Source organism: Trematomus bernacchii, unplaced genomic scaffold (genome assembly GCF_902827165.1).
Source record: "Trematomus bernacchii unplaced genomic scaffold, fTreBer1.1, whole genome shotgun sequence".
In the NCBI taxonomy this organism is placed as follows: domain Eukaryota; kingdom Metazoa; phylum Chordata; class Actinopteri; order Perciformes; family Nototheniidae; genus Trematomus; species Trematomus bernacchii.
In genome coordinates this window covers 9,448,479-9,475,986 of record NW_022987567.1, presented here as the reverse complement: position 1 = coordinate 9,475,986, position 27,508 = coordinate 9,448,479, and the positions used below count along the sequence as shown (strand labels likewise).

Genomic DNA, 27,508 nt, shown 5'->3' with positions numbered 1-27,508 from the left:
CATATGTGTTAATTGTTTTAAAAATAACTGCGATTATTGTGTTATTTATATCAAATATGCATTATTATGTATACATACTCCATCACAGACAAAAGTGTATTTTTTCTTTTTTAATTTCTATAATAATATGTATAAATGTACAAAACTACATTTCCCAGATTTCTTGCGACCGTCGTGCTGTGGTAAACGGAAGCAGCTTGTAAACATTGGTCGCTTGTTTGTAATAACCAGCGTACACCGAACAGATCCAACCGGGCGGAGACAACAGTAGATATAAAAATGGGGTACACTGTAGTGTCTATCGGTTTACCTGCTCAACAAACAACCGTTTAAAGAGCCATTTAATTAATAATATCCGAATTATTTGCATTTCATTAATGTGTTTTTGACTGTTTCTAGGTTTCTTCGGGTACGCCTTTGGATATATCAAACACTTGTAGCGGCTAACTTTAGCTAACTCTAGCATCCTTCAGCAGAGTGACCTGTCACCGACTCGGGAGCAAAGGTACGCGGAACTGTTTTTAGAAATAACTTTTTAATGTACGTTTGTTCACTGATATCAATTAAAGCAAACTGCAGCTACTTCAGGTTTGTTGTTATGACCTCCATAGCGGCACTGGACATAAAGCAGGTTAGCAGCCTAGTAGCTTTCAAAGGTGTAAAGTAACTAAGTAGATTTACTCAACTACAAGTACAATTTTGAGGTACTTGTACTTTACTTGAGTATTTCCATGTTATGCTAGTTTGTACTTCTACTCCACTTCAATTCCGAAATAAATGGTGTACTTACTTTACTCCACTACATGATGTATTTAATACCTTTAGTTACTTCACAGATCTGGATGAATGATGTGAAATATAATCAAGTGTTAAATCAGACTTTAGTTCCACCTGGAGTAAATCCACAAGCTACCCTGCAGTATACAAAGTCATTCAAACTAGCTGCACCTTTACCAGCTTTGAGAACACTTTCATGATCAACCATTATAAAACATATCATATATATTATTCTGAAATGGACCAATCTGCACAATGAGTACTTTTACTGTCGCTACTTTCACTATATTTTGATGAGAATACTTTCCTACTTTTACTTGAGGAACATTTTGAATGCAGGACTTTTACTGTAACAGAGTATTCCTACACTCTGGTACTCTACTTTTACTCAAGTACAAGATCTGAGTACTTCTACTTTTACTCAAGTACAAGATCTGTGTACTTCTACTTTTACTCAAGTACAATATCTGAGTACTTCTACTTTTACTCAAGTACCAGATCTGAGTACTTCTACTTTTACTCAAGTACCAGATCTGAGTACTTCTACTTTTACTCAAGTACAAGATCTGAGTACTTCTACTTTTACTCAAGTACCAGATCTGAGTACTTTTCCCACCTCTGCTTAGTACACAACATTTCTGGTAACTAGTATTTTTAACTGAGCGTTACATGTTTTACTTCAGACCTGATTGGTTGTAGGACTTCATTAATACATAACTTTGTACTTTGGTAAGTAGATAACAGATAGTGTCAAAGTCTAAATGTCATTTGTACACCATGCACACAATTCAGTTACTATTTGTCTGGCTGATATATTTTAAAAGTTCACTCACTTTTAGCATTTTTCACTATTTTTCAGTCTGAATTAAGTCATTGTTAGCAATATTTTTATAGGTAGAAAATAAACTGTTAAAATACCAACTTGTGTTTTACATGCACGACTATCAACATTCTGCGTTTATAGGGCAGAATTTAATGCTGGGAAATTTGAATTAGTTTTTTTCAGTTTTGGGCTATAATAATTAGTTAAATGTTCTCAATATTAAAAAATAAAGAGAGTGCCCCGCAAACTCAACTGCAGGTTAATGGGTTTAAGGGTTGCAGTAGAAGTTATAGGAAATACATTTGAAAAAGTAAATTCCTCAAAAGTAATTTAAAATAAGATATTGATGTAGCACCCTGAGGGGCTTTAACAGCCAACAGTAAATACATATCTTCGAGGTCCAGGCTTTAAAAGTAATAAGGAACATCTTAAAATCAATCCAAAAACCACTGTAAGGTTATTAAAACTGGACCCATGTGTTCTCTACTCTTGAGGTTTTTTAGGAGTCTTTATTAAAGTCATTAAAGCTCAGATTTGGTTCGTTCTTGGACATTGGGATATTTGAAAATCCAACTATAATTCCATTTCCTATTTATAGTAATTGATCCAACCCACTGGTGGCAGATTGTAGGGTTTTAAGGGTTAAAGGAGGAATTATAGGAAGGTCTTTTGATAAAAAAAACAACCTTCAAAAGTAATTTCAGAGAAGATGGTAATGTAGCATCCTTAAATATCTTCTTGGATATTTGAAAATCCAACTGTAATTTCATTTTCTATTCAGTTTCGGGTTATAGTAATTGGTCCAAACCACTGGTGGCAGGTTGTAATGTTTTAAGGGTTAAAGGAGAAATGATAGGAATGTTTTTTGGAATTAAAAAAGTGATATAGCATCCTTAGTTACTAAATATCTCCTCGGGTCAGGCTGAGTACTTCTACTTTTACTCAAGTACAAGATCTGAGTACTTCTACTTTTACTCAAGTACAAGATCTGAGTACTTCTACTTTTACTCAAGTACAAGACCTGAGTACTTCTACTTTTACTCAAGTACAAGATCTGAGTACTTCTACTTTTACTCAAGTACAAGATCTGAGTACTTCTACTTTTACTCAAGTACAAGATCTGAGTACTTCTACTTTTACTCAAGTACAAGACCTGAGTACTTCTACTTTTACTCAAGTACAAGATCTGAGTACTTCTACTTTTACTCAAGTACAAGATCTGAGTACTTCTACTTTTTACTCAAGTACAAGATCTGAGTACTTCTACTTTTACTCAAGTACAAGATCTGAGTACTTCTACTTTTACTCAAGTACAAGATCTGAGTACTTCTACTTTTACTCAAGAACAAGATCTGAGTACTTCTACTTTTACTCAAGTACAAGATCTGAGTACTTCTCCTTTTACTCAAGTACCAGATCTGAGTACTTCTACTTTTACTCAAGTACCAGATCTGAGTACTTCTACTTTTACTCAAGAACAAGATCTGAGTACTTCTACTTTTACTCAAGTACAAGTCCTGAGTACTTCTACTTTTACTCAAGTACAGTAATTGGTCCAACCCTCTGGCAGGTTGTAGGGTTTTAAGGGTTAAAAGAGAAATTATAGGAAAGTATTTTTGATTTAAAAAAGGGATAATACAGTACCTTCGAGGTCCAGGCTTTAAAAGTAATAAGTAGAATCTTAAATAACAAATAATAATAATAATAGATTACATTTGTATAGCGCCTTTCAAGGGACCTAAGGCATGGTGTGAGCAATCAAGAAGGGCAAATAATAAAGTACAAATTAAATAAATAGAAGTCGGGGTGGGTTAGGGGTCGAAGGCCATGGTGAACAGGTGAGTTTTTAATGAAGACATGAAATGGCAGTTACATCATTAAAACTCCTTCTCTCTCCTTGTAGTTTCCCCCCCAGTCTTCCTCCCATCATGGCTCTGGCTGGAGTGCGAGTGATCGAGCTGGCCGGCCTCGCTCCGGCTCCGTTTTGTGGGATGATTCTGGCTGATTTCGGGGCGAAGGTGATCCGTGTCGACCGCACCAAGACGGGCATGTCTCTGGACACCCAGGCCCGAGGGAAACGGTCCGTCGCCATCAATCTGAAAACATCTGAGGGCGTCACTCTGCTGAAGAAACTCTGCCTTCAGTCTGACGTCGTGCTCGAGCCCTACAGGAAAGGTGAGGGGAAACGGCACTGGTATTAAGCAACACGTGTAAATAACTCTGATTATGTCTGGGCTTACAAAAAGCATGCACAAAATAGCTTCTTCATATTGGTACATATTTACATTGCATTCAATAGGGATGTGCCATGCTTCTGGTTTTGAATTTGTGACGAGCGAGAGTACATTCAGAAAAACATACCATACATTAAAGTGGACCTATCATGCTATATTTGAATAATATAGTGTAGGACCATACCTATATAAGGCATATTTATACTTTTTTTTTTTCAAAATACCAAACAGATCATGCATTTTAGCCATGCCTCATTTCGCTCAATTTGACATTTTTTAGATCTGTTTTAGCAAGGGCTGATTCAGTGAGAACAGCACCATCTACAGGCCTGGCATATGTACTACAGCGTCTCCAGCGCTTTTGAACGGCAATGGCCGTGGCTGTCTCCTCCTGATTGGTGGAGTTGGCCCAATAGCCGTAGCGCCACCGTCCTGACGTCAGGACAGTGTTCAAATCTGGATCAGTTTTTATCAGATCCGTTGCAGCCCCTTTTTTAGAGATTTGGGTATGGAGGAAAATAGAGAGGGTTGTGTTTTCTGACACTTGGTGATTTCCCTGGAACACCGGGGACACATATTCATGTAGAAATGACGTACACAAGTGCATTTTGCATGATAGGTCCCCTTTAAATGGGTGTCTAGCAATCAGAGAGTTAGTGGTTCAATCTCCATGCATGCATTCAACATTTAAAAGTATCCTTTGGTAAGGTGCTGAACCAAAATTGCTCCCGTAGGCATGATTGAAGTGTATATACATTTTTCGCCCCAAAAAGCCTGAAGACAACAGATGAATAATTAGTTTACATTATTTGCACATATAGCCTAACATTGATGATGTGAATACAAAGAGCAGTTTCAGAAAACATTTTGAGGTTTAATTAAATCAATGTATTCACAAGTTAGAAAGTAATTCCATTTTAATTATAATTGAAAGTGTGTGTGTGTGGTGTGTGTGTGTGTGTGTGTGTGTGTGTGTGTGTGTGTGTGTGTGTGTGTGTGTGTGTGTGTGTGTGTGTGTGTGTGTGTGTGTGTGTGTGTGTGTGTGTGTGTGTGTGGTGTGTGTGTGTGTGTGTGTGTGTGTGTGTGTGTGTGTGTGTGTGTGTGTGTGTGTGTGTGGTGTGTGTGTGTGTGTGTGTGTGTGTGTGTGTGTGTGTGTGTGTGTGTGTGTGTGTGTGTGTGTGTGTGTGTGTGTGTGTGTGTGTGTGTGTGTGTGAAAAGGGGGCTTCTAATTGGCTACAGCCCATCTGTTGCTGCTATGGTTACCAGCCGCTGATGAATAATGATGTTTCAGGTGTGATGGAGAAACTGGGCCTCGGTCCACAGGAACTTCTGAAGGAAAATCCTCGTCTGATTTACGCTCGACTGACGGGATACGGACAGAGCGGATCGTACGCTTCTGCTGCCGGACACGACATCAACTACCTCGCCATGTCAGGTAACGACACAAGCACTAACCAATCAGAGCTCTTTAAAGTAGAGACACTACATACTGATATACACCTGAACATCAGCAGGAGAGGACTCTTTAAAGTAGAGACACTACATACTGATATACACCTGAACATCAGCAGGAGAGGACTCTTTAAAGTAGAGACACTACATACTGATATACACCTGAACATCAGCAGGAGAGGACTCTTTAAAGTAGAGACACTACATACTGATATACACCTGGACATCAGCAGGAGAGGACTCTTTAAAGTAGAGACACTACATACTGATATACACCTGAACATCAGCAGGAGAGTACTCTTTAAAGTAGAGACACTACATACTGTTATACACCTGAACATCAGCAGGAGAGGACTCTTTAAAGTAGAGACACTACATACTGATATACACCTGAACATCAGCAGGAGAGGACTCTTTTAAAGTAGAGACACTACATACTGATATACACCTGAACATCAGCAGGAGAGGACTCTTTAAAGTAGAGACACTACATACTGATATACACCTGAACATCAGCAGGAGAGGACTCTTTAAAGTAGAGACACTACATACTGATATACACCTGAACATCAGCAGGAGAGGACTCTTTAAAGTAGAGACACTACTATATACACCTGAACATCAGCAGGAGAGGACTCTTTAAAGTAGAGACACTACATACTGATATACACCTGGACATCAGCAGGAGAGGACTCTTTAAAGTGTGTCAAATACTGTGTTACACAAATCAGTAACCTTGCAAACTACAACCAATCAATAGCAGCCTTCAATACAACTGTAACATAAATGACTGCCTACTCACTGGGAGGCGCCATTTATAAAAATAAAACCAATTTAAACCCAGACACAAAAGTTCCTAACACTGTCATTCAGTGTCAGGTATGTAACTTGCAATACAAAACAAATTGCAGTGCTTTAAAAGTCGTAATTATGAACTCTAAAATGACAGCTTTGACAGACAGTCTTTTGTCCGCTGTTCTGAGTTCTTTGTTGCACATAATGATGAACCTTCTTGTCACAATAGGCATATTATAAACCCATCCAATAGGGATGTATGAGTCATTGAGAGGACTAAAATAATCTGTTATCACCTTTTTAATGCTCTGCAAACACACACCGCTAATTATACTGTTTTTGCAGCACATAAAGAGCCTGAATGTGTTTATTATAATTGTTTTTATTATGTATTTATATTAAAGATACCACTGGAGATATGGTAATTTGGCCTGTGAGGTCGTTGCGTTTAATGAAGATATATTGAAAACTATTTCCCCCCTAAAGCTTTGCATTCCCGACTCTCTAATATCATTTTGTAATATAGTTTCTTACGCAATCTTTAACATCTCCCTCTTGTAATGCAACTCTCAAAGTACAACATTTCACATAATAACGGTGCTTTACTGAGGTCCTGGAGCTGTGCATGTATGCTTACTTCATTTTAAATCCATCTCTCGCATTATTATCGCTCTACATGATTTGTTTCTGTAATAAAACGGCTGCTTTTTTATGTGTGTTGCACAGTGTGCTTGTTAGTTAGCGACTCTGTGTTTTGCAGCATGAATAAATTGAGTAATGACTTCAATACAAGTCAAAGCAAAACACGATTTTTAAGAACACAACGATCCCCAGAAAACAAATGATCCAATAATACTGAGCTTTAATTCAGCATGGAAACAAACTATAAAGACTTGCTGTTAAAATGACCTTCATATGGTTTAAGTCTGTGGCCTGATAATACATGTATGTTCAGATTAATGAAGTTATTTACAGGTGTTTATACTGTACATTATAGTTTATAAATCCTATGAGGAACAAAGTAGACGGCTAAATCCGACACAACTTTTGAGATGAGCCACACCACCACTAGTGTCAAATAAATAGCATTATCATCGTTACAAACACTTTCTACTACATCCATCCATCCATCATCCATCCATCCATCCATCCCACCTATCATCCATCTATCCATCCATCTATCCATCCATCTATCCATCCATCCATCCATCCTTCTATCCATCCATCCATCCATCCATCCATCCATCCATCCATCCATCCATCCATCCATCTATCCATCCGTCCATCCATCCATCCATCCATCCATCCATCATCCACCTATCCATCCATCTATCCATCCATCCACCCATCCATCCATCCATCCATCCATCCATCCATCCATCCATCCATCCATCATCCACCTATCCATCCACCTATCCATCCATCTATCCATCCATCCACCCATCCATCCATCCATCCATCCATCCATCCATCCATCCATCCATCCATCCATCCATCATCCACCTATCCATCCACCTATCCATCCATCTATCCATCCATCCACCCATCCATCCATCCATCCATCCATCCATCCATCCATCCACCCATCCATCTATCCATCCGTCCATCCATCCATCCATCCATCCATCATCCACCTATCCATCCATCCATCCATCCATCCATCCATCCATCTATCTATCTATCTATCCATCCATCCATCCATCCATCCATCCATCCATCTATCCGTCCATCCGTCCATCAGTCCATCCATCCATCCATCCACCTATCCATCCATCCATCCATCCATCCATCCATCCATCCATCCATCCATCCATCCATCTATCCGTCCATCCGTCCATCAGTCCATCCATCCATCCATCCATCCATCCATCCATCCATCCGTCCGTCCATCCATCCATCCATCCATCCATCCATCATCCACCTATCCATCCATCCATCCATCCGTCCGTCCATCCATCCGTCCATCCATCCATCCATCCATCCATCCATCCATCCATCATCCACCTATCCATCCATCCATCCATCCATCCATCCATCCATCCATCCATCCATCCATCCATCTCGGGTCTCGGAGGTATCAGTTCCAGCAGAGAGCCCCAAACGTTCCTTTCCCCTCATCAACCAGCTCTGACTGGGGGGTCCCAAGGCGCTCCCAGGCCAGAGAAGAGATATAATCCCTCCACCTGGTCCTAGGTCTGCCCCTCGGTCTCCTCCCAGCTGGACGTGCCTGGAACACCTCCCTAGGGAGGCGCCCAGGTGGCATCCTTACTAGGTGCCCGAACCACCTCAACTGGCTCCTTGAGACGCGAAGGAGGAGCGGTTCAACTCCGAGTCCCTCCCGGATGACTGAACTTCTCACCTTATCCCTAAGGGAGACGCCAGCCACCCTGCGGAGATAACCCATCTCGGCCGCTTGTATCCGCGATCTCGTTCTTTCGGTCATGACCCATCCTTCATGACCATAGGTGAGGGTAGGAAGGAGAATGTCCCGGTAGACAGAGAGCTTTGCCTTCTGGCTCAGCTCTCTTTTCGTCACAACGGTAAAGCGACTGCAGTACCGCTCCGACTCTCCGGCCCATCTCACGCTCCATTGTTCCCTCACTCGAGAACAAGACCCCGAGATACTTGAACTCCTTCACTTTCTACTACATGTGCAATACTAATAACAATATGCTATATTGACTTGCAAATTACGTATCTGCTACTACGTCTTTTTGCACTATTCAATACTGCTACTGGACAGTGTTTGGACCGTCTATGTCTCTTGTAGTTGTTTCATTTGTTCTTTTTGCTGCACTGTTATTGTACATTTTTATTATCATGCTGTTGTGTTCGTTGTATCTTCTGGCACAACAATTTCCTTCGGGATAAATAAAGCCCTATCTTATCTTACAGTTGCTAAAGAAAAGTGTCTGTATTGCACATTGCAGGTCAGGGTTTAGGGTTAAATCCTGTGTGAAGCTTTAGTCTGTGTTTGGTATTTCCCGTGGCAGGTCTTTTGTCCCGGCTGGGTCGCAGCGGAGAGAAACCCTACGCTCCTCTGAATCTGATTGCAGACTTCGCCGGCGGGGGTCTCAGCTGCGCTCTGGGCATCGTGCTCGCTCTGCTGGAGAGAGAGAGGTCTGGGAGAGGACAGATCATCGACGCCAGCATGGTGAGCGCTCACTCCCATAATAATGCACTGAGTAACTGTGACAGGCCACAGTTAGAGGGATGTTTTTCTATGTCGTGCCCAATACGTTTACAAACGTTTCTTAAAGGTCCCCTATCATACTGTTCTTCATCAATACATCACAGGTCTCAGATATATCCAGAGCCTGTCTCTGATTGGCTGAAACACCAAACAGATCATTGCAGCATTACCCATAATCCCCTCTGTTTCAGCCCTGTTTCCAAAGTGCTGATTCTCTGTCTGTTACTTTAGATGAAAATAAGGAGCCCCTCCCCACGCCCCTCTGAGAGAGATTTGGTTACAAAGAACTCAATGGTGATCTAGGAGGAGATTCAGGTGATAAGGGGGGGGGGGTTACCTTGGTTGCTGATTGGCTAATGGTTACACAAGACAAAACATCGTTATGACATCATAAAGTGGCCACTACACGACATACTGATATACACCTGAAAATAGTTTTTTAGATAATAATGTGAATAATGTTCCAAAAATGCATAATGCAAATGGAATATCACTCAAAAATAATCGTAATTAGTTATATTTAGTTAGTTAGTTATTTACCACATCATGAAGCCCTAGAAGTGACAATAGAGGATACACAAGAATCATAAAGTTGTAAACTGACAACGTCCAGTTAATGGCAGTGGAGACGGTTAACAAACAGTGAGACACAGTTGGAGATATTGTTGGAGTTTAACTGAAAGGTGCTTCTTTTAGAAAACATCAAACAAAGACTCCAGGTCGAGGACGTGTCTCACATCAGAAAGATGTTCATGCCCCTCGGCGTCCAAACTTTATGAAGTTATCCGAAGTGTTAGATGCAGTACGCCTTCAGATGATGAAGTAAATCAAAGTGTCTGAGTCTGACTGTGAAATGAAGCTGCTGCAACACAGAGAAACATTTCTACATTATAATGATCTCCTTAGTCGTTGCTTAACTTTTTGATACAGAAACTACATATTTACACATAGTAAAACATTGAAATGCATAGCAAGGCAAGGCAAGGCAAGTTTATTTATATAGCACCTTTCAACACAAGGCAATTCAAGGTGCTTTACAAAAATGAAAGACATTCAGAAAAAGGCATTTAAGCTGTGAACATGAGCTGTGTACGCTTGTATGACACATACGTCCCGAGCAGCATACACAGAGGAAACCAGCCAGAGTCCCCAGACACTGATCCCCTGGGGTTACTAGCCCCAAATGTTCATTCACCAAAAACGAAACACAACCGCTCAGTTTCAATTTAAAAGCAGCGGCAAAAAGAAAAGTCTTCAGCCTGGATTTAAAAGTAGTCAGAGTTGCAGCGGACCTGCAGGTTTCTGGGAGTTTGTTCCAGATATTTGGAGCATAATAACTAAACTTCTCCATGTTTAGTTCTGACTCTGGGGACAGAGAGCTGACCAGTCCCTGAAGACCTGAGGGTTCTGGATGGTTCATAATTTAGCAGGAGGTCAGACATGTATTTTGGGCCTAAACCCACATTTAGAAATCTATTCTTTGACACACAGGAAGCCAGTGTAAGGACTTCAGAACAGGACTGATGTGATCCACTTTCTTTAGTGTCAGTGAGGACTCGAGCAGACACTAAAATGTGTTTTATTTTATTATTGGATCATATTTTTTGTTGGGTTGCTTTAAAGTCAAGCTTCAGTTTAAGACTCACCCTGTAATAGATGTAGAACATGTGATGGAGCATTACTAACCTGACTCAGACGGTTTGTTTCACCAAAAACATCTAGGAAAGCTCCATTGGAAGCCATTTGGAAAAGGGCAAGCACTTTCAAAAATACTTGGCAGGTGATTGGATCAATCACCTTCTATCATGGGCCACTTCTGATTGGTTAACAATGGCTGGTACATGTGGAGCACAGCACTTCTGATTGGTGTGGATGACTGACACACAAGAAGAAGAATGTAAAGGCAATGTAAGAGAAAACAAGACCGGGAAATAATATATAATAAATATATATATATACGTGGATGTGGAAAATATACATGCAGGATATTATTGTGCAAGTAATGGATTAGTCAATATTAAATAGGAGAAGATTATAAGTCAACAACAAACACAGATGGTCTTTCTGCTGGAGCCCTATTGTCATTATTCTCATTATTTCTTCGTATTTTTCTCGACTGAAATTCTTCGTACTCACAGAAATTGCTCACAGAAATTGCTCACAGAAATTGCATTGACAGTTGCAAGTTCCTCCCACTGTGTTGATGCAGTTCTGCACAACGTGGCAGCGTCTGAGCTCATTTCACAGCCACAGACCCTGCTGGCAGATACATCTCGCCTCAACACCAGCAGCCAAACCATGGGGAGGTTTGATCATTGAAAGTTGAAGCACTAGCGATTTTTGCAGCAGAGAAACGCACGAGACAATCAGCACTTATTTACAAATGTAGGGAGGAAGCAGCATGCAACTAGCACGCTTCTCGCTACCAATACCACAACCAAACATTATACTGTATGTACTTCAATGTACTTCAATGTATTACTCTTTGCATACTTGTTTTAGTTTAATATCTAAGAAGAATCAGAAACCCATACATTTACAGCAAAGAGGAAAGTTCAAATAAAGGACTAACTTATTAAATACAAAGGCAAGCACATATATAATAATCAAATAAGTACACATCCACGGTTGCAGCCATTAATAACAATAATAAGCTGTACTTATAAGCTGTAGTGTTTCATGTATTAGTTTGAAAAACATTAACTTCATTTATTCAAGTTTCCTCCAAAAAACTAAAATGTACTAAACTACATTTAAACGTATCGTTATTATGTTTCCCTTTCCCTTATACTCGTATGTTCTTGACGATCTGAGTACTTCTACTTTTACTCAAGTACAAGATCTGAGTACTTCTACTTTTACTCAAGAACAAGATCTGAGTACTTCTACTTTTACTCAAGACCTGAGTACTTCTACTTTTACTCAAATACAAGATCTGAGTACTTCTACTTTTACTCAAGTACAAGATCTGAGTACTTCTTCTTTTACTCAAATACAAGACCTGAGTACTTCTACTTTTACTCAAGTACAAGACCTGAGTACTTCTACTTTTACTCAAGTACAAGACCTGAGTACTTCTTCTTTTACTCAAATACAAGACCTGAGTACTTCTACTTTTACTCAAGTACAAGACCTGAGTACTTCTACTTTTACTCAAGTACAAGACCTGAGTACTTTTACTCAAGATCTGAGTACTTCTACTTTTACTCAAGTACAAGACCTGAGTACTTCTACTTTTACTCAAATACAAGACCTGAGTACTTCTACTTTTACTCAAGTACAAGACCTGAGTACTTCTACTTTTACTAAAGACCTGAGTACTTCTACTTTTACTCAAGATCTGAGTACTTCTACTTTTACTCAAGATCTGAGTACTTCTACTTTTACTCAAGACCTGAGTACTTCTACTTTTACTCAAGACCTGAGTACTTCTCATAACACACAGTTGTGTCCTCTGAATACTCTAATGTTCACGGCTTGTTTTCGTTTGCGACACTTCCTTGTAATTACGATGCCTCTCCGATCCAAAGCCCAGACGCCATCACAGGAACGCCATCTGCCTGAGAATTACAAGTCGTGACACAGAGAGAACTGCTGCCATGACATGTAATCCTCCTCAGCTGTACACAAACAGTCAGTCAAATGCAGGCTACAAGTCGTATTATTGCTCTCCATTCAACCGTCCTCTCTCAGTAATTGCGTAAACTGCAGCCATTCCCAGCATGCACTGCATTAGGATGTTGGCATTCATCTAAATTCACACCTGTGGGTCATTTAGAAGCAATTAACAGAGGCAAACAAAGCCATTTATAATCAATATTTCTATATTAATATGAACAATGTGGACGTGGTTGTTATAAAGCACATGTGTCAAACTCAAGGCCCGGGGGCCAAATCAGGCCCTTGGTGGATTTAATTTCTGCCCGCAGGATAATTTCTAATTACTATTAGATCTGGCCCTCCGGTATATTGCACGCACACCTTCACTCCATCCTGAGGGTCTCCTCAGCTCAGAGCCTGACCCCAAACATTGATGAACTTGCACCCAAGATGAGATGCCAAGTATCTGAGCTAGCATCACAGAGCAGCACACTGAGTTTACATGGATGTTTCCTTTTCTTGAGACAACAGGGCATGTTTGGTTTTCTCTTTGAGGGAAATAGTTTTGTTGAAGCTGTTGTTGGCCTGTGGAGAAATGTAATCATAAGAAATGACTCTGGACAAGCTGCAGAGAGAGCCATAAGAAATGAATGCAACTGATTATTTAATGTTGTTTTTATAGGCAATCATTTAAGCTTAGTTAGTTCCAGGTTTAATATGTGCAATAAGTTCATTTCAATAAGTTCTGCAATAAACATTAAACCAGTCCGGCCCTCGACTAGCACCCATTTATTTATTTTGGCCCACTGTGTGTTTGAGTTTGACCCCCCTGTTATAAGGGATGTATCTGCAGCTCCATTCAGCCTTACGGAGCTTTTTATTGCTCATTGTTTAGCTAAGCACGATCAAAAAAGCTCAACATATTGATCTAAAAGGTGATGACACGTCAATGGATTTCTTTCTGCGACCCTGAACTGGACAGAAACATCAGTTATTGCAGGTTTCCATGAAGGACCAACTGCACTAGACACTAACAAGGACTCCATGTGCGTCACTGTGCATTGTCAAATCTTCTATCCAGTCTCAATAATTGCGAGGGCTGCAGCCATCCCAGCATGCATTGCATCAAGCCGTAGGCCACGTACATTACTCTCAGCAGAGGTTGAAGACACATTTCATCTAAATTCACAGCTGTGGGTCATTTAGAAGCACTTTACAGGGCGAACAACGCCGTTTATAATCAATATTTCTATATTAACAATGTGGAAATGGTTGTTATAATTGATGTATCTGTAGCTCCATTCAGCCTCACGGAGCTTTTTATTGATTTTATGGGTAATTGGTTAGCTGTAGGTCAAGTTGACTGTGTTGGTTAACCCTCACCAGTGTTATAGTGTCTTTCTATGAGACAAAAGGTGGTGGTTGTTAAATATCGTTTAGCATTTAGCAGATAAAGAGACAGATGAGTGGGTGGTGGAGACCCAGAAAGGAGCTAAAAGACACAATATTGGACTTGCATTCAGTAGGTGTAAACAAACACAAATACTTCTAGCAAACACAATGTTGTTGTCTAACTACTAGAGGGTCTAAACAAGCACCTGTACGAGCAAAAGCTCAACATATTGGTCTGAAAGGTGATGACACGTCAATGGATTTCTTTCTACGACCCTGAACTGGACAGAAACATCAGTTATTGCAGGTTTCCATGAAGGACCAACTGCACTAGACACTAGCAAGGACTCCATGTGCGTTGTCAAATCTCATATTGGCTCAAAACATTTTAAAGTGAAGACGGTGAATACATCGTTTTTTCTTCTATGCAGCAGCAGATATTTCCTTAGAGCAACCTGAGCTAGAGAGACTCAAAGCTTCTTCCTATAATTATAATTATAGAAAAACGATTTGTTTTGCAACCTGCTGGAAATGTGTAGCAGAGTCTTAAGGACACATCTGATAAAGTGGCAGTTACACAAGATGTTGTTTTACTTTTGCAAAACAGTCATTTGGCCTCGGTGGTGGTCTGTGCTTTCTGAGTGCTTTAATGGTTCAACTCTTTTCATGCCTGCTGTTTCGAGTCACATTTCTGTTTCTGTTCATAGACTGGTGAGCTGCTTGGAAACTGCATGTCAGTATACTCTCTAAAACAGTGGTCACCAACCTTTTTAAGCCCAAGATCACCGACCTCGGCCTAGGTGAAAGGCGAGATCTACCTATTGCAGAATTGAGTGAAAAAGACGGCCCAGACAGTGCTTACAATTTGAGGCCTTTTATATAGGCTGCATCTGAATTACTGTTACAATGAAGGCTCGATAATCAGCTCACGGCATATAGGCAGGGGTAAAGTGCTCTTTTTTATGAGTGGGGGACGGACCTCACCTCCTCTAGGGGGGTCTGGGGGGGATGCTCCCCCGGGAATATTTTTTTTTAAATATTGAAGTTAAAAGCATCAATCTGGTGCACTTTGAGAGCAAAATGAAGAGATCTATGGATACCTCTCTCAACACCCATATGAAACAGAACTGTGAACAGATGTACTTTTTCTTTATGGATATTTTACTAATCACTCCCCTTTTAAAACTCTATTCTTGTTTTACTGTCATATAGTATTTCATAACTGTTTTTCATTTATTCTCTTATTGTTTGTATAACTATAATGATCATATGAAGGTGTGCCGCGGAAATAATCTTTTGAATAATTTGTGACCAAACCGTTTGAGACCCACTGAGATAACTTAGACTAAAGTTAACTATCTAAACCCTCAGAGAGTCCTTTAGCTCACCTGAGTCTCTCAGTCTGAGAGGAGAGGACTCTCCTCCAGCTTGTTGTGGAACAAACAGCTCCATATGTCCGTTAGTGCAGCTAGCTAACCAGATGCTAACATCACGGTCCCCGCTGACACCGGTCCCTCTCTCTCCCTCTCCCTCTCTCTCTCTCTCTCTCTCTCTCTCTCTCTCTCTCTCTCTCTCTCTCTCTCTCTCTCTCTCTCTCTCTCTCTCTCTTTTGCTCTCTCTCTTGTATTAGATTGGTCGTGTTGAACGTAGCTCTGTTCTTTCCACCACGCGGAACCTCCGCCTTGCAAACATTGCATCTGGCTGTTACACTGCCTTCGCTTTCAATTTTATAATACTTCCAAACTCCTGACATTTTCTCTGTCCCGACTCCCGAGGCACCAGCTGAACGTAGCCTCTCGTTAGCTTACTGCTACTATTAGACACTGCGCCCACTCTGTTGCCAGATTTGAGAGAAATAAGCAGCCAGGTCTATGAAAACAAGCCCAAAAGAAGCAACACATACATGATGTTGTGTAATTTTAAACCAAAACTAAGGCCTCAGGATGACTTCAAGACGTGAACATGGTCATTTTTGTTTTGTAACATTAAATGAAATATTAAAAATATTTTATAAAAAAAAAAAAAAAAAAAAATCCCGATCCCCGATTTTTTTCTTCCCGATTCCGATCTTTTGAAAATCACGTGATCGGCTCCGATCCCCGATCACGTGATCGGATCGGGACATCTCTACTTGTAACCCCTCCCCCGGCCCTAGCGCGAGCGTGGAAATGTGATTGGCGGTGATTTCATTTGAACGGGACGGAGCAAACCGAGAAGCATTCTGACTTATATGTATTTATATATACAGTCTATGATTCGGACCCAAGTAGAAGGAAGGAATGAGGTGCGGTCTACAATGACAGAGAAGAGACTGTCAAGGTTGGCTGTACTCAGCATTGAAGCAAAACGCACTAAAGCTTTGGACCTTAATAAGTTTGTGAGGCGTTTTGCTGAACAACATGGTAATCGCCGCATTCAGCTGTTATAGTCATGCCAACTTGATGCTCTGCTCACGGATGACTCGATGAGCATAAAAAACTGTTAAAATGATGACCTTAATATATTTTTTTCTTTGTAGGGGAGGGGTCTGTCCCCAAAAAACAGTTTTAAGTCCTGAGAAAGTCAAATAACACGGTGTGTAAAACTACACTGCCCAGCCAAACAAATTAACCACTTTGATTTAACTAGGCCAGTAGGTAAGGGCTTTCCACTGGATAATAATACCCCTGTATTATAGCAATTTCAACATTAATAATAATAATAGCAATAATAATTGGGAAGGGGCGGCTGTTCTTATGTTCTCTGAGGGGAGGCTCAACTTCCCACACTTTGAAAACCCCTGAATGAATAGTATTAATTTCTCTATGCAAACACTCCATGGAGTCACGACTGCTTTTGTTATGACTCAGAGAACATTCAAACTGGAACACACATTGAGAGATTTGCTGTTTCCTACACACTCCATATTTCATGCGTGACTCTTGGTTTTGACACGGAATAATTGAGAAAGAGAAATGAAGATGTGACCACTTCTGCTTTTCTGTGATTTGTCCCCGAGGACTCGCAGAAAAGCAGCAATTTAGTTGAAGGTAGTTGAGCCGTCTTAGAGAAATCTGTGCAAAGTACACTGTGTTTCTGCAACATTAAGGCCCATTGTGCAGCCCTTTTTTTTATCAATATTGAGATTATTTATCACGAATAATCACTGATTTAAGAGAGAAAATATCCCTGTTTGCATATCCAGATTTGATGCTTTACTTCCATTCCTGCAAATCTACACTTCTTTGCATCAAAATAAGACTGCTTCTTATTTCCTTTGCATCAACCAAATCTAAATATAATCATAGTAAAATAAATGTCTCAGACCGTTGCTTTAACATCTCAACGTTCCTGCAAATGAAGCCATTTCTGCATCAAAATAAACACCTTATTGGTTTCCTTTCTAGAAAGATCAACATTTCTATTCCTGTATTGCATAGAATCTTATTATCGTTCAAACCTTAACACAATTATTGCCTTACACGCTGTGTTTTTAACTAAGTAGTATCTGGAATACTACTTTTAAGGAAGGTTTGATGCATTTGCCGCTTTCACACCAAGTACTTTGCCGTACTTAGTTCCCAGCACTTAGTTCCCTGCACTTAGTTCCCAGCACTTAGTTCCCAGCACTTAGTTCCCAGCACTTAGTTCCCTGCACTTAGTTCCCTGCACTTAGTTCCCAGCACTTAGTTCCCAGCACTTAGTTCCCAGCACTTAGTTCCCTGCACTTAGTTCCCAGCACTTAGTTCCCAGCACTTAGTTCCCTGCACTTAGTTCCCAGCACTTAGTTCCGAGCACTTAGTTCCCTGATCGCATTCACACCGGAATAAATTCCCTGAGGGAGGATTAGGCAAATGAAGCCGCTGACGTCACTTCTTCTTCTTCTGCTTTGGGTTTACTGGCAGGCCGCAAACAACTTCACGGCGTATACTGCCACCCGAAGTCCCCGGCCGGAAGTCCCCGGAGTTGTGGACTGGCTTCAGTAGAAGCTGCTGGGAGTGCCTTCCGAGTAAATCGCCAGAACGCCAACACCTCCTCATCTCCACCGCTCCCATGTTTTCTTTTGTGTTGCCATAAGTTATTCTCTCTCCGTTGGTGCGCGGGGCTAATGCTAATGCTAATAATGCTAATGCCAGAAAATACAATGGCGGCTTCACAAAACTTTTCAGAGTTTTACGGGGCGTGGTTTGCAATTCCCCCAGCCAATCAGAAATTGGTACTTTTTTCTCCCCAGGAAAGTACCACCTCTCTAGCAGGGACTAAAAAGGGGGTAAAAGTTCTCTGAACTAAGTTCTCTTTTTGGTGTGAACGCAAAATTCCAGGCACTATCGGAACTAAACGGGAAAAGTATTCCGGTGTGAAAGCGCCTATAGAATGTTGATAATCTAGTTTCTTCAGGAATCGTTTCAGCCATACGCCTTTTTTAAAAAACACCTTATTGGTTTCCCTTTTTTAGTAAAATCAACATTTGTATTCTTTTTATTGCATAGAATCTTATTATCGTTCAAAATTCAACACATTAAGTGTCGTACGTTCTGTGTTTTAAGGAAAATATGATCTGGAATAGTACTTTAACGGAGATTTGATGCAAATAATTTATATTCTCGTTTCAGCCTTACATGAGAACATAAGACTGTTTCCTTTCAAAATCTATCTTGAACTCTACTTCTTCTTCTCGTTCTTTTCATTCAAGCGAACACCGTGATTGCATTTCAGATTTGTGTGTGTGTGTGTGTGTGTGTGTGTGTGTGTGTGTGTGTGTGTGTGTGTGTGTGGTGTGTGTGTGTGTGTGTGTGTGTGTGTGTGTGTGTGTGTGTGTGTGTGTGTGTGTGTGTGTGTGTGTGTGTGTGTGTGTGTGTGTGTGTGTGTGTGTGTGTGTGTGTGGTGTGTGTGTGTGTGTGTGTGTGTGTGTGTGTGTGTGTGTTGTGTGTGTTGTGTGTGTGTGTGTGTGTGTGTGTGTGTGTGTGTGTGTGTGTGTGGTGTGTGTGTGTGTGTGTGTGTGTGTGTGTGTGTGTGTGTGTGTGTGTGTGTGTATGAATGAATGCAGGCCACTTACTTTAAACCACAGAGGGCACATTTCTGCTGCAGCAGGTGTTGTCAGATTTGCATACGCGGGATTTGATTGGCTGACGTCTCCGCCTCAGCTTCAAAAGTAGAACATTAATTATTATTATAATTAAAAATCGCTTTTTAGACATGAATGTCTATGGTGAGATTCATACACGGGAGCCTTTTTAAAGCCTTTATACCCGGGGGAGACACGGGAGATTCATGTGATTGGTTGTTGGTCGCGTTGCTCGCGTAAACTCCCCAAGCTCAAGACACGCCCACCGCCAAGCGGCAACGCACGCCGCAGTGTGTAGGCTGCGTTGCGGCCCCTACACACTGCGGCGTGCGTTGACGCTTCAACGCTTCTGCCCATTCACTTTGAATGGGGTGACGTCACGATTCGCCGAACTGCATTCTGGGAGCAAAGCGTAGCTTTTCTCGCGGTGCTCGCTGCAAAAGTAGAGCAATGTTCTACTTTTGAAGCTGAGGCGGAGGCGTCAGCCAATCAAATCCCGCGTATGCAAATCTGCCAGTACAAGCGCTAGCCAATCAAACCGCGTGTATGCTGAGAGAGCCAGACCGCAGTTCATTTCCTCATATGCCAAAAAATAATCGTAGCGGTAGGGAATCACCCGGTGCTTTCAGTCCCTGTTCACCTACCGGGATACAAACCGGAGGAGCCAGGCATGGAGGGAGGTGGCAGAGACAGTGGGTGAAACTGGTAGGTTTTCGCCTGTTAGGGGAGTTTATATCCAGTGTACTTCGTTTGAATGGACAGCAGGCATAGACAGTATATTTAGCCACCATGCAATGTTGCATAAAATAGCACCATAGACATTAATTAAAAATCGCTTTTTAGACATTAATGTCTATGGTGAGATTCATACACGGGAGCCTTTTTAAAGCCTTTTTACCCCGCTGCAAACAGAACGCCCCCCCCCTTCCCATCACAAACTTTACACAGACCCCCCCTTCCAATTATCAACTCCTGTCTTGTTTCCTGCAGCAGCTAAAAGTTTTGCAAGCCCCCGTTCGTTTAGTACCTAAAATAATAGACATCGCTTTTTCCAGCTGACAACCCCGACTTTCTGGTCACTTCTTCAATTTTCCAGCCCTTGGTGAGAGACACGGGAGATTAATGTGATTGGTTGTTGGTCGCGTTGCTCGCGTAAACTCCCCAAGCTCAAGACACGCCCACCGCCAAGCGGCAACGCACGCCGCCGTGTGTAGGCTGCGTGACACACATGTAGGTAGGTGTGAAGAGTCAGGAGAATACCATTGGTGCATTGAAAAGCTTAGCATTCAACAAGTGATTGCCACTCGATATTTTCTCCTCGGTGCACTTAGGCGGCTTTCTTTACAGGAGTATGTGCTGAAATCCATTTAGTAAACTTCTGCTATTCTGTGAGAGACCTTCATGATTTCACTGGCATGTGGGAGTAAACACAGGTGATGGATTGCACTTGATTTTCCTTGAATTCAAACAAAAAGATTTAATGAATATATAAATAACTTTAACAGAAGCATCTATGCTTTTTCTTTCATTTCAAACATTGTAATTTATATTCATTAAAGATTGACTTCAGGACAAATTAACATTCATAGATTTTGTGAGATGAATTCAATAACCCTATCGCCTCTAGGGACATGTATTTTTCATAACGTGAAATGTGCAGAGAATCTGGTTTACATATTCTCCAGAGTTTACCTTTCACACATGAAGCGCACGACAACAAATCTGTTGATGTTCAGGTGTATATCAGTATGTAGTGTCTCTACTTTAAAGAGTCCTCTCCTGCTGATGTTCAGGTGTATATCAGTATGTAGTGTCTCTACTTTAAAGAGTCCTCTCCTGCTGATGTTCAGGTGTATATCAGTATGTAGTGTCTCTACTTTAAAGAGTCCTCTCCTGCTGATGTTCAGGTGTATATCAGTATGTAGTGTCTCTACTTTAAAGAGTCCTCTCCTGCTGATGTTCAGGTGTATATCAGTATGTAGTGTCTCTACTTTAAAGAGTCCTCTCCTGCTGATGTTCAGGTGTATATCAGTGTGTAGTGTCTCTACTTTAAAGAGTCCTCTCCTGCTGATGTTCAGGTGTATATCAGTATGTAGTGTCCTCTACTTTAAAGAGTCCTCTCCTGCTGATGTTCAGGAGTATATCAGTATGTAGTGTCTCTACTTTAAAGAGTCCTCTCCTGCTGATGTTCAGGTGTATATCAGTATGTAGTGTCTCTACTTTAAAGAGTCCTCTCCTGCTGATGTTCAGGTGTATATCAGTATGTAGTGTCTCTACTTTAAAGAGTCCTCTCCTGCTGATGTTCAGGTGTATATCAGTATGTAGTGTCTCTACTTTAAAGAGTCCTCTCCTGCTGATGTTCAGGTGTATATCAGTATGTAGTGTCTCTACTTTAAAGAGTCCTCTCCTGCTGATGTTCAGGAGTATATCAGTATGTAGTGTCTCTACTTTAAAGAGTCCTCTCCTGCTGATGTTCAGGTGTATATCAGTATGTAGTGTCTCTACTTTAAAGAGTCCTCTCCTGCTGATGTTCAGGTGTATATCAGTATGTAGTGTCTCTACTTTAAAGAGTCCTCTCCTGCTGATTGTTCAGGTGTATATCAGTATGTAGTATCTCTACTTTAAAGAGTCCTCTCCTGCTGATGTTCAGGTGTATATCAGTATGGAGTGTCTCTACTTTAAAGAGTCCTCTCCTGCTGATGTTCAGGTGTATATCAGTATGTAGTGTCTCTACTTTAAAGAGTCCTCTCCTGCTGATGTGCAGGTGTATATCAGTATGTAGCGTCTCTACTTTAAAGAGTCCTCTCCTGCTGATGTTCAGGTGTATATCAGTATGTAGTGTCTCTACTTTAAAGAGTCCTCTCCTGCTGATGTTCAGGTGTATATCAGTATGTAGTGTCTCTACTTTAAAGAGTCCTCTCCTGCTGATGTTTAGGTGTATATCAGTATGTGGTGTCTCTACTGTGACATGTCTCCATGCTTTTATGTTCAAAAAGCTCTTTATTTGAGCCTCTGCAGACCATTTACATGCATTCAAACGTATAACACACTAAAGGAGAGGCGTAATAGGGCCTCTTTAAATTAAAAGGCAAATATAATATCAGAACAGAACAGAGAGAAATTACTCCTAATATCAATATATGCATTGTCTAATGTAATGCACATGTATTTATAGAAAGGGAATTGGCTCCAAAATGAGTTCCCATGTTTAAGCGAGGTTTGGCGTCTGAGTGAAAACATTATTCATTTATTCTCGTTGCCCTTGGTTTTCGACAGACAGGGTTGTACAATATCAGTCATTATGTTTAGATAATATATATAATGGGAGCAACTTAAAAGCATTTGCCGTCTACAGCCCTGAGCGAGGGGTAATATATGCATTAAAATCTGATACCGAGCCCACACACATTGTGCATTACATGAATGCACAGCGTGTCAACAACATATTGGTCTTTACCTTTGAGCTTTGTTCGCCTTTCATTTCAACAGTTATTTACAAAACATGTCTCTATAAACACACCGTACCCGAAAAGGAGCTGGGAGAAGAAAATAATCTTTTATGACCTGCCCCGTTCTAGAAAAAACCTGTCTCATATGTTCTTACTCACAGCCAATCATAACAGTATCGTAGGAAAATAAGAGAAACACAAAAACGTACAAAATAAATAATTAGTTTCCACTTGTTGTTTCTCATGTTTTTGTTCGCTGCACCCTACACCAAAGACAATTCCTCGTATGTGTAAATGTACCTGGCAATAAACTTGATTCTGATGTTGTAAAACACCTAGGAGGGACATCTATTCCGACAAGTCCAATTGCTGCATGTCCAACCCCCCCAGAATAAAGGAGTGCTCTCTTTTCTTCTGCCTGTAGAATTTAATTCACCCTGAAAGCAAAGGTACTTTCTATGCCCAATTCCAAACCAATACTTAGGATCATATACCCGTGTCTTGTCTAGAAAACGGTAGCATCTGAAGCATCTACTCAAGATAGTAACTTCCACCTTTAACGTAGCTGCTGCTCTGTCCCTTATGATAATTACTGCCAGATGGGGGAGACAAAAGTTCCTCACTTTGACTTCGAACTGTCGTTTATAATTTGTTGTGAAAATCCTGAATGTCCTCTTCCAATCTGAGAGTACATAATAACAAAGGTATCCCAACTGTAGCTGTGAACATGACAGGATGTATGATTACCTAGAAGAGCATCAGGACTGTTTGAGGCATATGATAGCTATGTGATTAACATGATGATTCAGCCTCTATGGAGATAGACATATGACAAGCATGCTCATTTCTGACGTGGAGCTAATCTGAAGTAAACATTGAATACTGCTTTCTATTCCTCCATCTTGTGACTGTGTATCTCCCTCTCTTGGATATCAGCATGTGAAGGACACTGTTCAGGAACTAGTTGATGCTCTGTGTGTGATGACTACTTCCATTCTGGAGAGGATCACAAATACATGGATCCTGAGATTGAAGCTCAAGCCGGGGACGAGCGATTATTAACATTTTAAGTATTCAGAAAAAGACAGAATGTTGACATTTTGAGAAAAAAGTCCGAATTTTGAGATTTTTAGAAAAGGTCGGAATATTTAGAGAAAAGTCAGGATTTTTAGAAAAGATACAGAATTTTGAGAAAATTCAAACATTTTGAAAAAAGTCAGAATTTGATTTTGCGAAAAAGTCAGAATTTTGAAAGAAAGTCAGAATTTTGAGAAAAAAAGTCAGAATTTTGAGATTTTGAGAAAAAGTCAGAATTTTGAAAGAAAGTCAGAATTTTGAGAGAAAGTCAGAATTTTGAGAGAAAGTCAGAATTTTGAGAAAAAAAGTCAGGATTGTGAGAAAAAAGTCAGGATTTTGAGAAAAAGTCAGAATTTTGAGAGAAAACGAAAAGAAAGATGTATGATTACCTAGAAGAACCGGTATTCCTCCATCTCGTGACTGTGTAACTCCCTCTCTTGTATATAAGTGATGACTACTTGATGACTACTTCCTTTCTTGCAAGGATAATAAATACATGGATCCTGATATTGAAGCTCAAGCCGGTGACGAGTGATATTTTCCTGACAGAAACACAGACCCCTTCTCCTCTAATGTCCTCCTTCTCTCCTCCTTCTCTCCTCCTTCTCTCCTCAGGTTGAAGGAGCAGCGTACGTGGGATCGTTTGCCTGGAAGTCTCAGAGCATCGGGATGTGGGATCGCCCTCGAGGAGAGAACATGCTGGACAGCGGGGCGCCTTTCTACGACACCTACCAGACCTCAGATGGAAAATACGTGGCCGTGGGCGCCATCGAACCGCAGTTTTACACTCAACTGCTGAAGGGTTCGTACTGGGCAGAACCGACAGAAACGGTTATATAATGCTGCTCTTATGAAGCCTCTCCTCAGACCCCTTTATCGGAGAACACACGGTGGAAGTGCTGAACGAATTTGAATCTGAAGAAATAGAGCAGATGATGACACACGGGAGGGTGATGCAATCAAAGTTGGAGACCTTAATTTTGCCTCCACCATTAATAAATTTACAAACAAGGATTTTGTATTAAGTCTGAAGAATGCTGTTTGTAGGCCGGGGGAAAAACTTCATTCAGATATATTTACATATTTTTGCTTTATTAAAATATTGCGACTTCAGATACATGTTTAGTATTTATCTGAGACCTATAATATAATCAGGGGGGCACATACCTTTTTTGCCCTGGTTCTCAAAGGAGCACCTGGAGATGTTGCTTGGTGCGCATCCTTAAAATGAAATAAACCGGACCTTTTGAGGGGTTCTTGACTTTATGAACCGGGGGGGGAGGTGCGCTAGTGAGCACGCTCATGAACTGTTCGCCAGAGCCTCGCAGCAGGGTTACTGTGCGGAGCGCATAAAGCAGACCCTTCACGCGATAGCGAGGGGTAGAGCGAGGGATCTGTCTGACCTGTCTGAAAATGAGCTGATCAGATTTTGGCCACTTCATGATGTCATAACGATGTTTTGTCTTGTGTAACCATTAGCCAATCAGCAACCAAGGTAACCCCCCATCCCCCCTTATCACCTGGATCTCCTCCTAGAGCACCATTGAGTTCTTTGTAACCAAATCTCTCTCAGAGGGGCGTGGGGAGGGGCTCCTTATTGTCATCTAAAGTAACAGACAGAGAATCAGCACTTTGGAAACAGGGCTGAAACAGAGGGGATTATGGGTAATGCTGCAATGATCTGTTTGGTGTTTCAGCCAATCAGAGACAGGTTCTGGATATATCTGAGACCTGTAATATATTGAGGCAAAACAGTATAATAGGGGACCTTTAAAGTAGTACGTGCAAACTGATGCTTAACATTTAATTTCCTCTTCCTATAGGCTTGGACCTGGACCCTGGATCTCTTCCTCCTCAGATGAGCTTCACCGATTGGCCGGAGCTGAGGCGAATCTTCACCGAACGTTTTGCTTCTAAATCTCAGGAGGACTGGTCGCAGGTTTTTGACGGGACGGATGCGTGCGTCACACCTGTGCTTTCCTTCGAGCAGGTGAGCTCCCACCCTCACAACCAGGAGAGAAACTCCTTCCTCACGGACTCTAACGGGGAAGAGAGTCCTCGTCCGGCTCCGGTTCTCTCCAGAACTCCTGCAGAACCGAGCCTCTCCTCTGACCCCTTTATCGGAGAACACACGGTGGAAGTGCTTAACGAATTCGGGTTTAAATCTGAAGAAATAGAGCAGATGATGACACACGGGGTCGTGGAGGGGGATGCAATCAAAGCAAAGTTGTAGACACCTTTTTGGGTTTTTTTTAAAAGCACAATTTGTTGATCTGCAATAAAGCAAATTTAAATCAGAGGTGTACGAATTGTTGAAGCTGCTTTTGGAGAAAATAACTAATTGCGATTATTTTTACTGATATCGCCATTGCCATATGATTTACTTTATTAAAGGTAATTAATAAGTGTACCAGACAAGGATGTTGTATTAAGTCTGGAGAATGCTGTTTGTAAGCCTCGGCAGATGTGTAAAAAAAAAAGTATAGAAAATATATTTTTAATTATTATAAAATGGATAATAAATATACAAAAAAACATTTCAAATATTTTCAAAATAAAGTCATTATAAAACAGGTTATAATGAAAATACACAATACGTTTCTTTATTATTGTTCAAAACCCTCGGGGGACAAACTTAACTTTTGGGTATATTTGTTTTTTTCAATCATCAATTACATTTTTCGGAATAATAATAATAAATTGTATTTATAGCGCTTTTCTTGAACCTCAACGTTGAAGAAAAGCACTATAAATACAATTTATGTGAATCAAATGTCTACATTTCAAATATATCCAACCTTGCCGAACGCCTTTGACAGCAACGTGTGATTTATTACAATTAGTGTCATGCTATGAATGTAAATGTAACTCCTAAACTGTGAAACAATGTTGTAAAATAATCACAATAAAATGCAAGTTTTTCCTCATGGGTGAAATGTTGTTACTGTGAAGGATTATTTTTAAAGACACGACTGAAATGACTTTGTGACTGAACAATGAGATTAAGGGTTAATAGGATATAAAGCAGATTAGAGGTTTATTCCATTGTGCTTTTTACCATGAGCCTATTGGTTTTAAGCAGCATGGGGTCAGCATCAGGAATGTCTCACCTCAGGAAAAAATAACTCATTTGAAGGATTTCAAGCTTTTATCGTCATTATGCACAGTACAGTACCTACAGCAATGAACATCTTTAAAGGGCCCATGTCATGCTTTTCCGGTTATTACCCGTCCCCTTGTGTGTTATGAAGGTTTTTATGCATGTAAACGGTGTGCAGAGTCACAAACCCTCAAAGTACACCCTGTAGGGAGTAAAACTAACACAGAAAAGACCTCCCCAAAACGCCTCGTTGGAGATACGTCACTGTCCATTTGATTCTTCCATTTTGTTCCGGGTACGGCATGATCCGTGGAGCCGTTACGTTACGTCCGCGGAGCCGTTACGTTAAGCCCCCGCTGATTGGTCCAAATTGACCAATCCACAGACTTCCTCACACACACATCTGTGTGCAGGGAGCAGGCAGCTCAGCTGATTTCTCCTCCCTGGCTGCAGGCTGATAACAGACAGTTGGGATCGCGGCTAAATTCTCTCTGCAGACCCATTCTCTCTGCAGACCCATTCTCTCTGCAGACCCATTCTCTCTGCAGACCCATTCTCTCTGCAGACCATTC

General features: G+C 40.9%; 1 protein-coding gene across 1 annotated transcript; it reads left to right on the top strand.

Annotated features, from left to right (window-relative positions):
• Positions 1 to 231: 231 nt before the first annotated feature.
• Positions 232 to 26,772, top strand: amacr (alpha-methylacyl-CoA racemase). Its single transcript, XM_034126072.1, has 7 exons — positions 232 to 284; positions 400 to 505; positions 3,504 to 3,775; positions 5,126 to 5,269; positions 9,075 to 9,235; positions 24,452 to 24,638; positions 25,660 to 26,772. The coding sequence occupies exons 3-7, from the start codon at positions 3,529 to 3,531 to the stop codon at positions 26,067 to 26,069; spliced, it is 1,149 nt and encodes a 382-aa protein (XP_033981963.1). The 5' UTR covers positions 232 to 284; positions 400 to 505; positions 3,504 to 3,528; the 3' UTR covers positions 26,070 to 26,772.
• The last annotated feature ends 736 nt before the right edge of the window (positions 26,773 to 27,508 follow it).

Excerpts from the sequence above, each read along its gene's own strand:
- amacr (XM_034126072.1), top strand. The coding sequence starts at position 3,529 with ATGGCTCTGGCTGGAGTGCGAGTGATCGAGCTGGCCGGCCTCGCTCCG. Across the intron at positions 3,776-5,125 it reads GCTCGAGCCCTACAGGAAAG|GTGTGATGGAGAAACTGGGC; the intron begins GTGAGGGGAAAC and ends ATGATGTTTCAG. Across the intron at positions 24,639-25,659 it reads TTACACTCAACTGCTGAAGG|GCTTGGACCTGGACCCTGGA; the intron begins GTTCGTACTGGG and ends CTCTTCCTATAG.